Source organism: Lutjanus erythropterus, chromosome 15 (genome assembly GCF_056507025.1).
Source record: "Lutjanus erythropterus isolate fLutEry1 chromosome 15, fLutEry1.hap2, whole genome shotgun sequence".
Taxonomy (NCBI): domain Eukaryota; kingdom Metazoa; phylum Chordata; class Actinopteri; order Lutjaniformes; family Lutjanidae; genus Lutjanus; species Lutjanus erythropterus.
In genome coordinates, this window is record NC_139331.1 from 4,947,254 (window position 1) to 4,963,006 (window position 15,753).

The following is a 15,753-nucleotide window of genomic DNA, read 5'->3' on the forward strand; positions in this document are numbered from 1 at the left end:
AGAGCAGTAGTGTTTCCTCTCTGGGAGCTGCCTGCCTGCAGTACCTGCTGTGGTTCTGCAGCATGTCGAAGGCAGTGTGAGTGAAGAGGGCAGTGCCGGCCATGGCTTGGTAGCACGGCTCCTTCTCAGGGTAACGCAGCTTCTCCACCACACTCTCACAGTGCCTCAGCAGCTCGTCCAGCCCCAGCTCCCTGCACAACAACACGTACAGATAAACATTAACACAGACATCATCATCAGACAATCCAGGGTTTTGTCCTTGGTTATGTAACCTGCACTGGTGGTTTACATGTTACGAGCGTGGAAAATGCTTTTCATTTCACATCGGTATATTCCAGCAGCCACAGTGGCGACAAAAGATTCTTTTTAAACCCGCACTGTAGTGTCCTTTTCAGTGGACACAGCTGTACTGCTCTGCTGTCTGTGAATGAACTTATGATTTGTGTTTGACACAGGAATTCAACTTCCTGATATGTTCACATTTAAGTGGTTAAATCTCGGAGAACGCTGCAGCTCCAAAAATGGCTACAATGATGAGCGACCGCTGGCAAACCCTTTTTAACAGGAACAGTTATAAATTCAAAGAAACACATTTTCCCCTGGCCTGTAGTTCTATTTCTATGGATATTTTTGATATGGGTTGCAGAGTTTTGGAGATATCAACTGCCTCCTCTCCAATATAATGAGACTAAATGGCACTGTGCTTGTGGTGCTCAAAGCACAAAAAATACATTTGAAAAGTTCAACACTGGTGGCCTGGTAACTGTTAGTGGAGTTTGCACCCCATGTACTAAGGCTGTGAGTCCTCTGCAATGACCGTGGGTTCAACTCCAACCTGAAGCCCTTGGCTGAATGTCATTCAGTCTCTGCCCCTTTCCTGCCCTTATCAAAATAAAGGTAGTGAAATATTTTTCAAAACAGAAAACACATCAGTATTTCTCTCCAGAAATCATGGCCCACTTACTCAAGAGCAGTTCCACATAAGAACTATTTTCTTTCTAGTACAAAGTAATTGTTCTGGTAGATTCTACCAAAGAAAGGAAGTAGTTCCTACATGGAACTGCTCACAACAAGGTCTCAAGTAACTGGGTCATGATTTCTGGGAAGAGACATTGCTGACTTGTAGCAATTTAGTTTGTACTAGTGGAAGTGACATTTTGACAGTCATTTTGATTAATTAAAATGTTGACTGAAGATACTGTGACACGATTCTGACATGTTACAACATATTTTCACATTACACTCAGAAATGACATTTTCATTAGTCACAACAGATTTTTTCAGATATCTTTCACTTATTTATAGATATCAGCAATTCCTTTTCTCTAGTAAGAGTAGTCATTGTCACATGTTGAAAAGGGATTGTGACTAGAAGAAATGTAATCTCCATGTCATATCAACAATTACATATATCCAATAATGTCTGACATATCAACAAAACAGTTTGGATATATAGCCCAAATCACCATAGTCATTTCTGATATATAAACCACCATTTTGACCTTTTGAGTAGTGGAAATTCATTTTTCAATATCTAAAATTCAATTCTGACTAGTCATAAAAGGAACTGTAGATATTAGGGCTGCAACTAACAAGTTTTTTCATAGTTGATTAATCTGCCAATTATCTTCTTGTTTAATTGATTAATAGTTGCTTGCCTATAACATGTCAGAAAAAGGTGAAGAATGTTGATCAGTGTTTCCCAAAGCTCAAGATGACGTCCTCAAATGTCTCATTTTGTCCACAACTCAAAGACATTCAGTATACTGACAGAGGCGTCTAATGAACCAGACCATTTTCACATTTAAGAAGCTGAAATCAGAGGACTCTGACTTTTTCTGAAAAAAATAAATATATTACAAATTACAAATAGAATTGATATTTGAAATTACATTCTTACTAATTCATTTCAAGTTTACTGGTTAGAAGGGGTGTCTATCTCTCTGACTGAGATGATTCAGTACGTATCTCAATACATGTTCAACGATACGATATATCTCATAAATCTTGAAGTGGCCAGTGATTCAGTTTGATATGATTCAGCTCTGTCAAGACTTGCTATAACTGGTTGCGTTTCCTTCCTTTCAATGCTCTGCTAACGAATAATAGTAGATAACAAAAGTGTTCAGTGCTATTTATTTTGTGCGTGTCTAACAATCACCTCGTCACAAAACAAAATGTCAAAACACACTAAATATCAGACAGATAATCCAGTGAAGACAATCTAGACACCTGAGTGAACCTTTGTTTGCCTAATGGAGGAGCAGAAGAACAAATTGAGAGCCTGACCTCCTGAGCTGGAGGAACTTTGCTTCGTTGGTGGAGCAGAAGTGTTGGAGCTCGCTGATGTTGGAGGGCAGCGGCAGCCTGGACAGAGCATGCAGGGTGGAGATGCACGAGGGCAGTCGCTGCACCACAGACAGGAACTCCTGGACAAACGCATCAATCTCCTGCAACAGGAAGCACACAGACAGGATCAATTTAAAATGACGCCATCATAAAAAGACTAAAACATTTATGATTTATGTCATCTATGATTAGCTTTAAGCATGGGGTTGTAAATCTATGATTTATACTTTTAATTTTATAATGAATCAAGCTGATGATGGAATAATTATAAGACTGCTCTGATTTATGCTCAACAGAAGTGGATGTAATTGTTTAACACTCACAACCCAAATGTAGGTCTCAAGTAAAGATGCAGTTGCATCCTAAATAGGCCTCCTATAGGCCGAGAGCTGCCGTGGTTAATGAATCCTGTCATCGTGGCCAAATGGCCCAGTTGAACATGACTGAATGTATAATGTCATGGAAAGAGGGGCTCCTTTCACTTGCTAATAAGGTCAGCTGATTACGCGAGGCATTTGCACAAGCTTCACCAAGGTAACGAACAATAGACGCGGGCCGCTTGGACGGATCTCATGAATGGATTCACAAATGAAAACATCTCCTGACTGAGTGTGCTGAGCACGCTCGCCATCACAAAGGAGCAATATTTAGTTGGAATAAATCATTTGGCTTGAGTATTGTCCATCAGATAAACTGTGTGCTCCTTCAGATGTAAGCAGTGTCTATCTGTGTGTACACACACACTCTACAGCTGCAAAGGACAGTAGGACAATGTTACTTTGTGGTAAACCCTCTGACTGATCACAAGACAGCCTCATAAGGTTTGCTCTCATTCAGATACGTTTAAAGAAACAATCAGAACTGATCAGAATGGCTGACTTGTGAAAGGAAGCTCATATATTGCATATACTGTATTTACTGAATATTAACATGTCTGTGCTCATAATAGGTTAATTTACTGAATAATTACAGGGTATTTTGCCAAGTAAATAAAGAATACTGCTGCAAAATTCACTGATTAGATCTTAATGTACACTGTTTTTATACTTTCTCTGCTACATCTTGTTTTTTTCCATCATGTTTGCTCGCATAAGTTTTCCGAGTCAGATTAACCAGGCTGTTTTATAAGGCTACCAGGTTAAATTTTCATTCTAATACAACAAAAAGTTGTGAGTCGCTGTGCACGTACATTTTAAAACCACTAGCCTCCACTTCAATACAATGTGAGCGTGATGATAGAGAAATGTCATTGTCTCCATCAGTCCCACTCCCACATACACTTTATGTGTTTGTGAGAGAGTGTGCTCAGCTGAGTGATTCTGTCCTGCCGAGCAGAAAGCAGAGAGTTATCTTCAGTGTTTGTGCAATCAATGCAATTATTAATTTGTGTCAATTACTTTGCTAATATTTGTCAGATATCCTCATTAGACGGGCTACTTCACAAAACAACTCAACAACTTGACAACTGCAAACATTGCAAGCATTAGAAAGTTCACTGGGAGCACTGCATTTAGCATATACACCACACCAGGCTTGGGGAGTAACTGATTACATGTAATGGGATTACATAATCTGGATAGAAAAAAAGGTAACTTCTTCAGAAATGAAGAAGCCTCCTGGATGAGAGGTGAAACGTTTTCAAGAACTCTGCCAAGTCCAGTTGCCTACATCAACCTGTTCTATGAATACCCTGATGATGATGACAAGAATCTTCACAAACACACGACCATGCTCAGTGCACACACAGCTGTCTTTTCATGATCGTGGCCTCTAGTGAATAAAAACAGCTTCACCGGGTGCCAATTTTTGTCTTTAAACAAATAAATAAATTGCACAACAAAGGAAGGAACAGCTGGACAAACTAATAAATCTAACAATGAACATTTACCACTTACAGCTGCAACAATTAATCTATCATTTATGTATTTCCGAATCAGTTTTCATTTATTTTGATTGTTTTCAGTCATTTTAAGAAAAAAGTCAAAATTCTCTGATTTCAGCTTTTTATATGTAAATATTTTCTGACTTCCTTTACACCTCGCTGACAGTTAACTGAATATTTTTGAGTCGTGGACAAAACAAGACATTTAAGGACGTCAGCTTGGGCTTTGGTCCAAGAAAAATATTAAAAATAAATAATATTCATCAAACAACTAACTGATTAATTGAGACAAGAGCTGACCAATAAATAAATGATGAAAACAATTGTTAATTGCAGCTCTAAAAACAATTTCACCGTATTTTATATTGACGTAATCCAGAACTAATAGAAAGCAATCAAGTTAAAGTACTTTAATAAGATGATAACTGGATTATGTTACGGACTATATTTTTTTTTAACAGATAATTAGTAACTATTGGAATACATTTTTAAACCCACCCTTGCAACTCTGTGCCACACAGACGTTTGTGGGCTCAATGAATGAACAAAGGACTGAATTTCCTTTATTTACTCTGGGCTTTTTACTGTAAAGGCACCTCTAAGACACACTGAAAACACACTGTCACCGCTTCCTAGCTGTCAATATTCACAGCCAGTGTAGTTGCAGTGGTACGAATTGATTTCTTCTTCTGCCTAACATATTTATTCATAACTATTTTCTCAGCCTTGTTTCTATATATCTGAGAGACAGCTTCCTTACTTGTAACTCCCAACAACTTCCTTTTTGAGGATATCACTATAAAAGGCTGCTGTGGATTATGTAGGACGTGCCGCTTCTCAGCCTCTTAAATTATTCTCTCGTAGTCCATGCTGACTGCTTTGACGAGGGGAAATGGAATCATCAAGGAAGTCAGCCCTGATTTTGACCAATGAAAATAGGTTGTATGTGAAGCAAGTGTGTAATTTCACAGAAGTAGAACCTTTTTTCAAACAAGCAACATGTTGTTCAGCCTGTTCACTCATGCGGAGCAGGTTAGGAAATCTTCACTGAGGAAAACTGAAAAAAAAAAAAAAAAAAAAAACTCACATGGCTTCCAGTAAGGAAGCAGAGTAAACACAGTAAGCGGCCTACATCATGAGGAAAATGTAGATTCTGCCTCAGTGTCACACTGTAATTTACAGTTTAAAATGTCCAATGCTTTTGCATTTTCTGATGCAAAATTATGTCCGATGCTTGAAATCATGTTTCAAAAATAAAATATGATGTAGTGGAACTTCCTGCAGTTGTATTTGTTTATCAGTGGCTTAAATCTTTGGTCACCCTATAACCCTAAAACTCTCCTGCTTCATTCTTATATCAGACCTGCTTACTGATATTTTACTAGCCATTTACAGACTCTGTGGGCTAAAACACACAAGAAGCCTAATTCTCCTTTACAAGAATTCACTACATGTTTACTGTGAGGTAGGCAAACTCATTAAAATTTAATAGAAAATACTGCCATTAGAATATGCTAGAAACTAATTCTGGCTTTTACAGCTGAAATAATTTCTCCCTCTTATCTATTAGTTTGGACGATGTAATATTTTTTTTCATTGCCAAGATGATTCCAATTGCACAACAATGTTTATGAGAAACTATCTTCTACACTTTAATAAGTTAATTTAGCAATTTAGGTTAGTCATTCTTTATGCTCGGCTATACTTTAAAGATAAAACTAACGTCAGCTGCTTTAATGATTTTTTATTTTTTAATACTGATTGTTTCCTTGGAGACAGTCAAGAGTGGAGCATCTTCCCAAAATGACTTACCTTAATGAAGGCGACCCAGCTCTGGTGACAGTAAATAAGGTAGCCACCCAGAGGTGTTGTTAGCTGGCTTCGATCGATGTAATTCGAGAGCTCTGGGATTTCTTTCAGAAGGACTTTCTGCAAAAAGATGAGATCAGTGTTACCGTCTGCAGTGAAGTCTAAAACAAACCAAGGGCTGCGGTGTGTGCTGGTTCATTCACCTTGAAAGAGGCTGTGTAGGACTTGGACGGAGCCAGGAGCTTCAGCAGCAGCTTGACAGCATCCTTCTTCTTGGGCTGAATAAAATACACACTGTGGACTGTCCGCTTGTGCAGCTAGAAAACAAAGGTGAGCAAGCCTACAAGATTAGTTCATAATGCAGGGTGTGCAATTGTTGATTCTGTACTTAAGAGTTGTAATTATGTCCTGAAGACTGATCCCCAAGGTGTGGGCTGAGAAAGCCCTGCAGGTGGGCCTTAAGAGGTCAAGAAAAAAACATGTTTTCAATATTTACATGTTTGAAATGACCATGAGATATTTATGATCAATTTTAAAAAAGTAACCAGAATTAATAAAATAAAGCCATGAGGATTAAATTAAGTGCTATTCTTCATTTATCTGATCTTGTTTAACAGTTGTTACACCATATTTGGTGACCTGTCACATTAACAGCGTAACGGATCTTATATCTCACCATTGGTTTGACTAATCTCATGTGTTGATCGGAGATGTGATTAAAGGTTTGGGTGTGCTGCAGAAAATTATCAGATTTCAAATTGGGTCATGGCATTTTTTAAGTTTGGGAATGGCTGCCTTAAAAATTTCCCAGTAAATTAAATTACCAAAACCCACTGACATTCAGTAAAAGTGGGACTTTTTTCTTTTGAGGTTATCAAGGCAGTTAAAGCAGTTGCCCGCTCTGCCTCACAGCCCAGCGCCGTTCCTAGGAATGATCCAGTGATAAGGTGATGACTCTGAAACTGTTAGTTGTTAACAATTGTTGCATTTATTGTTTACCATTGAATGCATCTTTAAAATAAATCCAACAGTCTTGGAAATAAAAAAAATAAAAAACAAGTCATGTTAAGTTCAGAATGACCACAACACATAAATTAAGACAGAGGTTTTTCTGTATTCCAGCAGTTTGTAATTACAAAATAAAATGTGTAAACATGTTGGTATGCATGTTGACAGCAGGCCAGCAAATCAGACCACAAAAACTATAAAAGTTTTTTCTTCTTCAGTTGATCTAGATGCAAGAATGCAGCATCCCCTGGATAACTGCACTCATTTCATGTAATTTCACTGAGGCTTTTCTATTAAATAACCAAGCATGTGACCAGCCATGCATGTGACCCCCGCCCCCCCTTCTTCCCCCCTCCTCACACACTAAGGAATTCCACTATGACCACCACAGAAATGACGCATTTGGTGTTGTACTGTGAAGATCAGCTCAGACTTGGGCTCTTTGTATAAATAAAACAAATGTTGCACAACTTCATGCCGCAAGAAAGAGCTGTTAGTCAAGAGGGCGATCACAAGTTGAGCACGTCGCTGTGCAGAGGACCAACTGCAAGTCCTGTTCATGCATAATTCACACACAAACACCAAGCTGCAGTTTCACAAAAGCTCTGTGCCTACATGTTTCTAATCTCAACTTATACAATATATAACTTGCAACAAAATAACGGCCTGTGGTCTCAGTTTTTCTGGTACCTGGTGCTGATTTTTAGCATAAAAAGTAACTAACCAATACAGCTTAAAGACCAGCTTAAGATGTGATGTGCAATCCTAATGACTAACAGAGCCCTGACACTTATTTTTTCATGCACAACCTTTTCATGAGATCATTTTCTAATCTAGCAAACCTGGAAGAAAGCACAACAACTTGCTGCCTTCCTTGAGAGCCCAGGGGTTGCAAAGTTCTTGGAGAGGGATTCAAAGATGCTATCAAACATGTTGCCCAAAACAATTCCTCACTTGCCAGAAGTCCTGTTACTTAATAACAGCTCCAACCTGGAGCTCTGTTGAGAAGAGAAATCTCTGTCTATGTGGCATTACCGCTGCCAAGTTACTAATAGCTTGTAGATGGAAAGCTCCACATTCTGTCAGTACACAAACATGGCTTCTTGACTTCATAAATATATTGGGCTGCCAACACACACCAGGCAGCAGAAAACATTTCAAAACTGGAAACCAGCTATTACTAGAGTAATTTCTTCTTTTTAGTCGACTGTCAATTTTGCATTCTTATTAATGTTTAGATGGTGGTTAGGGGTTTAACTATGCTGACTATATCATGCCCATCTTTCTCTCCTCATTCCTGTTAATTAGGCTCCAGCACCTCTGTGATCATTTAATCATTTTACTGCAGCACTCCTAATAATCAAATACTAAAGTCATACCCAATATGCATACATTTTGGCTGGCAAAAAAAAAAAAAAGTCAAAAAGGTCATTTCAGACTTAATGCTGTGCCTTCTCAGCAAGTTGACCCTTACTTCCACAGAACCACTTTGTTTGAACCAATCTGACAGCATCAAAGTTAGGGGTGTCCCGATCCGATATTGATATCGGATATCGGTCCAATATCAGCCAAAAAACGAGTATCGGATATTATCGGACTGCATCTAAAATCTCCGATATAAGCGCTCTGATAAGCAGTCCATTTTCCGCTCCAGCACTTCTATCCATAGGTGACTCTGGTTGCTGACTATTGTTCTCTGTTTGAGTAACATCACTTTATTTAGCCTTTTCAAACATTCCACACTACAAAATAAGTAATAAAAGTCTGTATGATTTGTGCTAATATCGTATCAGATTGATATTGGTATCAGCCAATACTCAAGGCTGCAATATCGGTATCGTATCGGAAGTGAAAAAGTTGTATCGGGACATCCCTAATCAAAGTTGCAGGAGAGATCCAGTTGGAAAGGAATGACACCAAAGAATTTAATTCACGTAGAAAAAACTAGGAGTTGGTCAACAAAAATAACTGTAGTAAGAAAAATCTGCAGGTAGGAAATTGCAGACTGAGACGCAACAACTTCCAACTTCATTCAACATTTGTTGCACAAGTGACAGTAAGTTGAGGCTCTGTTGTCAAAATGACATTATATTTGGTGAAGACTGCTTTATGACTTGTTTAGGGCTTGAAACGTGCACGTTTAAGGCTTGAGACTTGAGACTTACTTGTGACTTGCCCAGGGGAAGTAAATCTGGCAACTCACTTGCCCGATCAGGCAAGAAGTAAAAGATTTAAACTACTTTGACAATCGAGCAATTGTAATTTTAAGTAATTTTTAGTGTCAAATGGCAGAAAATGCTGTTTTCAGCCTCTAAAATATGGAAATTTCCTGATTTTCTCTGTTCATTACATTAAACTGAATATACTTGGGTTTTAGACTGCCAAACTTTAGTCTTTATTGTTATTTAATAACCACTAACAGAACAAATAGTACAGGGGCAGATAAAAACTCACTTCGGGCAAGCTGATTCCTGATCCAACTACCTGACCAGACAAGTTACAAAAAAAACCAAACAAATAAACAAACAAACAAACAAACAAACATGAACACTGAACCCTGTTTAACTGATACACTCAAGACAAACACACATACAGTTTTGCATCTGTATATATGAACGCACAATATCTTAAAGACACCTGAGCAACTGCTGAAATTGTCAGGTAAGGTTTAGAAAGCTTTGTGTATTATTTACAACACTGTGAAGCACACAGGTTACACCGCTGCATCAAGCTTTGTTTGCTCTAAGCAATTATTTTATAGCCCAAGTCCAGACCTTCAAATACACACCCTCCAATGAGTTGGCTCCGCCCACTCTGCTGAGTTGGCTCCAAATATGGAAATAAAGTGTAACAAGATGGCAATTCAGTCCGATATCAGGCGGTGGTGGTTTTAGATTTTATAACAGATAGTGGAAATGCAGGTATGCAGCAACTCAGACTAGTGCTGGTAAAGCCTTGTTATATTGTATGTATCTTTTAACATAAATCAGAAATTTTATGCACTAAATGTTGAGTCCACAGACAAGAGAAGATTTTGGGCTTATCACTGGTCTAGCAGCTTTCATTCAACTGCACAGGCACTATCTTTGAGTGCAGTATCCAGTTCTACAATCATTCACAAAAGGATTATCCATTTTGGATCTATTACCATGGAAATCAGTGGAAACATGCTACAAGCCAGTATCTACCGCAGAAGCACACTCTGTCACAATACCTCGAGCAGAACCAGAGTCTCAGCGATGAACCTGGTCGTAGGGAGCGACGCCTGCCTCAGATCAGCCACCACTGACACCAAACTCTCCTTCTCCTGCTTCTTACTGTCAAGAAAGAACAATCCAAACATCAGTACATCTTGTACTCCCTCTCTCTGACACACACACACACAAAACACACACGCACTATAACTCTGACTCCACGTACTTGTGCAGATATAGAAAGTAATTTATGAAGTGGACCACTTCTGCTTTGCTGAGTTCTGAGGGGAGTCTGTCTTGTCTGTCCACTGGGAACACGATCAAAGGGCACCCATGCTGATCAAAAGCACCTGTACAGACAGATAACACAAATTATTGAAAAGGTATAGAACTCCCAGCAAAATCTGGTATCCATACTAAGTTATAGAGGCAGCTCACCACAAGATCAAAAACACATATTTTACCTCTTGCCTGTAGTGTTTTTGTATCCATCTGGATTGTTCTGGTGTGAGTTTCAGAGTTGTGAATGTAGCAGATGGAAACTGATGTTTAAACATTTTTAATCATGTGTGTTGTGCTAGACACAATACATAGTTTCCTGATGGTCAGAAGGCTTTAGCTTACTTGCTGCTAAAGTAGCTAGCCATGACTGCTAGCTGTTGTTAGCAGCTAACTAAACCGGACTCAATAGCCTCCCAGGCCGGTGACAGGGAACGCAGTACCAAGTTCATATACCACCTTGGTTTCCTTATGGAAAGAAAGGTTTACTTGTTGCTAAAGTAAGTCAGCTAACCAACGTTAGCTTGGAGGAAACCACCTCTGAACTGACTAATCAATTAATTGACAATTGTTTTTTTGAGAACAAAACTCAAAATTCTTATTTCAGCTTCTTAAATGTGAATATTTTTTTGGGTTCTTTAATCCTCCATGTCAGTAAGTGGATTATCTTTGTGCTGTAAGTAAAATAAGGCATTTGAGGACGTCATCTTAGGGTTGGGGAAAACACTATTTCTCACCATTTTCTGACATTTTAAAAAACAAACAACTATAGATTGATTAATCGAGAAAATAATCAACCAATTAATTGAATATGAAAATAATCATTAGTTGCAGCTCTAGTTTCAGGTCAAAGGAACGATTTTCTTTCTACCAAAAGCCGCTGTGTCACTGCACAGAGGGAAGCCTACGTCTACTCATGAGCACAAGCTCCTCTTCATGACTATGTGGGATGTAAACATTAACAGCATCCTCCTCAGCTGAGCCGTAACCTCTCGTCCATGAGTAGATGGATGCCGCCTTCTTTGCTGTGATGTGATTGGCTGGTGTTGTTCAGTAGAAAGAAAATAGTTTCTACATGAAACAAGGTCTGTGAATTATCTTGAGTAACTGGGTTGTGATGTTTAGAAAAATACAACGTGGATTTTTTTGTATTTTTTGGCGATTTGAATACTTCTTTAAAGCTGATATCTCCAAAACTCACACCAAAACTATTTAGATGGCTAAATAGCAGTACAGGAGAAGACAAAAGTATTTTAATTTTTTGGGTGAACTTTCCCTTAAAGGACATTCTAGTCTAGCAAAGTGGCATTCGAGTCAACTCATTTTGGTGTTAGTCTTGCCAATATAACTGAAAATTAAGTGACTGTCAATATTTTAGCCAATAACCTTATCTATCACTTCAATACAATGACTCTAAAGTGTAAATAAGTCTTCATTAAAATTTATCATTCAGGCCAGGAGAACCACATTAGTGTACTGTCCATATAAAAGCTTGTATAAAAGGCAGAACAGTGTGGATGAATATCTACCAGGGAAGAGCACAGCTCCAGAGTTGAGCACATGATCCGCAGGCAGCGGCGGGGAGGAGACACACTCCTGCACCGACTCCTGGACGTCTGAAAGGTTGGTGGGAAATGATTATTTTCATTGAAAACACGCCAGACAAGAATTTCCAGCACTCCTTGCTATATGACCGCTGGAGGAACCGCTCCAGCACATTCCTCTCCGCCTGAGAAAAAGTTGGCTGATGAACACTACCCTATAAAGCGATGAAGACGAATGCGCCATGAAATTATACATTAGTTGTAATTTTATCAGTGACGTATAAACATTTTACCGCCACTTTAGTCTGTGGATGAAGAATCAGGTCGCGTGCACGGTTGCACTTGTCTCTCTTACCTGTTGCGTGTCGGCTCATCTCCAGTTCCTCACGCGCAGCTCATTTCCACTGCAGCTTTTCTCTTGTAGCGTCAAAGCAAACCGTCCCGTCACCGTAATATCCAGAGAGCTGACCTAACACAGAACAGTTCTACTGCAGTACTGCTGGAGAACAGGAGCGGCTGGACCGCGGCTGCTCGCTGCCTCTCTCCGCCATGTTGCGTCCATTCAGCAGCGCCTGTGTGACTTAACCCCGCTGCCTGCTGGATGTTGTTGGGCTCATTTATAAACTAGAGAGGGCGGAGGAACACGGAGGAGGATGGACGGTAACTACTGGCCACGACTAAGGTTGTTATTGTCAACCAAATCCCATTGAAATATATAAATTAGTGGACAAAAATAAAATTAAAAACTACAGCTTAGCAAAACCGAAAAATAACTGGAAGATATTAAGTAGACCTACTTAAAAAACTAACTTCAATAAAATAATCCTCTCTAGGTCTATTTTTTTCTACGAGGCCGTTCAACAGGTAAAAACTACATCAACCAGTGTGTCGATTTGTGGGGGAGAAAAAAAAGAGGGATATTGCAGTAATGAATCATAAAGCTGTAGGCCACTCACCGTAAAACAAAATGAAGAAACAAAATAAAATAAAAATAAGAGGTACAGTTTTGATTGTTATAATACAAGCATAGGCATATTTTGACTTTTTTGTGCATTTTTCGGCACAAAAATACTTTGTTGCATTATTCAGTTCTCACTTTCTACATATAGCCAACTTAAATAATAAGCTAGTTGTAATAGTTTATAGTAATAGTTATTTGAGGAGGGCAGGGACGATAATGGAACTGGGTTTCAAGTTTGATTCAGTCATGACTGTCCACTTTGGATGATCTAACTTTATTTTATTAAGTTAGTATGGCTTATCAACTTCCAGCATCTACTGGTGGGCTTTGGAAATACATTTTATTTGTTCAGTCTGACTAGAAGTAGGGATGCATCGCCACTGGGGATTTAAAATTCGCAAATTCTCAATTCTCACCCAGCATACAACTGTGTGAACAAACAAGCACAATCAATTTAAAAATTGTTATAACAAATTCCTCATTGTCCCAGAGGCAAAACCTTGTGGGTGAAAAGGAAGATCCTAAGACATAATGAGAAACCTTCTCAAAATAATTAGTTACAATCTTAAACTAATGATTTTGTAGCACAAAATGTCACCGTAGTGTCTCAAAATAATGAAAAACTTCCATACTAAGTCTTTTTTTTTTTTGAGACTGTGGGCAATTGTGACATTTTTTTTTTACATTATCCTTCATAACTCACAGAGTATTTGAAATACACCAGTCATCTTTTGATATAACACACATATATATGTGCACTAATTAATAAATAATTGATATATTTTCACTGATTGGGACAAGACTGTAATATTAGATTTAATGCAAAAAGACATTGTGTCTTCATTGCCTCTTGGTGGAGACAGTTTTTACAGTTGTTGGGGCATTTGTAACATTGAATAAATATGTAAAATAAGGCCACATCATATGTGTGCTTAGGGCACCCAAATGGCCAGCAGTGGCTCTAAAAATAATATATTTACAGAGATAATTTGGTTTCAGTAGTTTTAGTCTCAGATATCTGTTTTGAAGCTGCTGAAGTTATTTATAGTTTAGCCAACCTTTTTTTATATATATATACTGGAGCAGTAGCATACTGTGATTATAAGTGGCCCCTGTCCCCCCAAAACACAAGTCCCCACCAAAACATTATCTTCAAAACATTTTTTGTTTTCTTTGGGTTGTTCATATATTATTCATTCAGTTAAATGTTCATTGTGTTTCTGTTTTCCTGGATATTTTATTTCTCAACACAGAGGTCTAAATATGTCTCAAAGGCACTGGCAGGATTATGGAGCCCTGGGCCAATATTGTGCAACTTCTGTGTTTTAAAGGTTTAGTTTGGCTTCACCAAAGTCACACAATAATTCAAACAAACTAACCGATTTAGGCAGTGGTAGACCAGCAACTCCAGGGCTCTATGAGGTAAAATGACCACTGCCAAGGGAGTTTGGTTGCTTTGGAGAGAGTGATATTTGGCTTATATTACAGCAGTTTCCCGTCAGAAAAGATTGTCTAACAGCAAGTTAAAGCCATGAAAATATTCGAAATATAGTGTATGCTTGAACTGATACAAATTCTTTAGGTGGCTAGAATGCATGTTTCTGCTGACCCTGTCCACAGCAGTACATCACTTAGCTTTCTACACTGATACTCCTGCTCCTGTCCTGAGGGTGTTTTCCTGTTGGTAATACACTGACTGGATGAGTACACCATACAGTCCTACTTCAAAAAATCAGATCTCTTCCTTTAAGAATTCCAATTTCTGTGTTCAGTAATTAGTCTCATATATCTATATGAAACTGTAAAAACAGATACAATAACTTACTTGAATAATGACAAAATTATAATTATGATAATAATAAAAACAAAGCAATAGTTCACATTTCTTATCTGTGGGCTCTAAAGTGTCTGTGGGGCTCTAAGCAGGTAGTCAGGTCACTTACGCTGCAAACATTTCCTGTGTGGGAACAGCTAATCCTGCCTTTGTTTAAACTCTGGACTGGTCTGACTGCATGCCTCATGGGGATGTCATTCTAACCCACAACCTTTGTTTCACCTAAGTCATTAATCAATTAACTTTGACCTATTTTACGATCTCCTACTCAGTATCAATATCAAAGTGCTCCGGTAAGGCCACAGAAAATTCCAAATGCAGGTGCAACAAAAGGGATAATCAGCATTTTATTTGTTTCTGTTCATTAATTAGGGGAGTAAGAAAGAGAAACATGATGGTGTCAATTACTTCCATCGATATGCAGAGATTTCAATCTGAGGAATCTGTTCTTGAGAACGAAAACTGAATCCAAATGACATGGTCTGAGCTTCATTAGAACTTATTTGTCTTGTCAGTCTCATGTTTCATACTGCCAGCATGTTATTATCTCAGCCAGGCGTAAACCTGGAGGAGATCATGCATTTTATTTTGTGTGTGAGTGTGTGTGTGTGTTACATCTGTCTGTTTCAGAGGCTGTAGCGGGCTCAGTTTTTAAGTTAGAGTGAAGATACTGGTATCATATGAAACTATCCTTTTGTACTATATTATGTACACTATATACACTCCAACGTTAATCTAAATTTTAGGTGCAGGAAAAACTGGCTTGGCCATTTTCAAAGGGATCCTTTGACCTCTCACCCCAAGATATGTAAAGAAAAATGGGTTCTATGATTACCCAAGAATATCCCATTTACACACATGCCTACTTTATTTAGTAGGCCCCTTCAATAATC

The 15,753-nt window shown here is 38.5% G+C and overlaps 1 protein-coding gene across 1 annotated transcript in view; it reads right to left on the reverse strand.

Annotated features, from left to right (window-relative positions):
• The window catches only part of LOC146313899 (uncharacterized), a 29,907-nt gene extending 17,259 nt beyond the window's left edge, over positions 1-12,648 (reverse strand). The window contains exons 1-8 of the mRNA XM_084737207.1: positions 12,421-12,648; positions 12,051-12,137; positions 10,469-10,592; positions 10,263-10,365; positions 6,244-6,357; positions 6,044-6,160; positions 2,290-2,450; positions 45-191 (exon numbers count right to left, since the gene is read on the reverse strand). Of these exons, the coding sequence (XP_084593333.1) occupies positions 45-191; positions 2,290-2,450; positions 6,044-6,160; positions 6,244-6,357; positions 10,263-10,365; positions 10,469-10,592; positions 12,051-12,137; positions 12,421-12,439 (872 nt within the window). The 5' untranslated portion in view covers positions 12,440-12,648. The remainder of the gene's footprint in view (positions 1-44; positions 192-2,289; positions 2,451-6,043; positions 6,161-6,243; positions 6,358-10,262; positions 10,366-10,468; positions 10,593-12,050; positions 12,138-12,420) is intronic.
• Between the last annotated feature and the right edge of the window lie 3,105 nt (positions 12,649-15,753).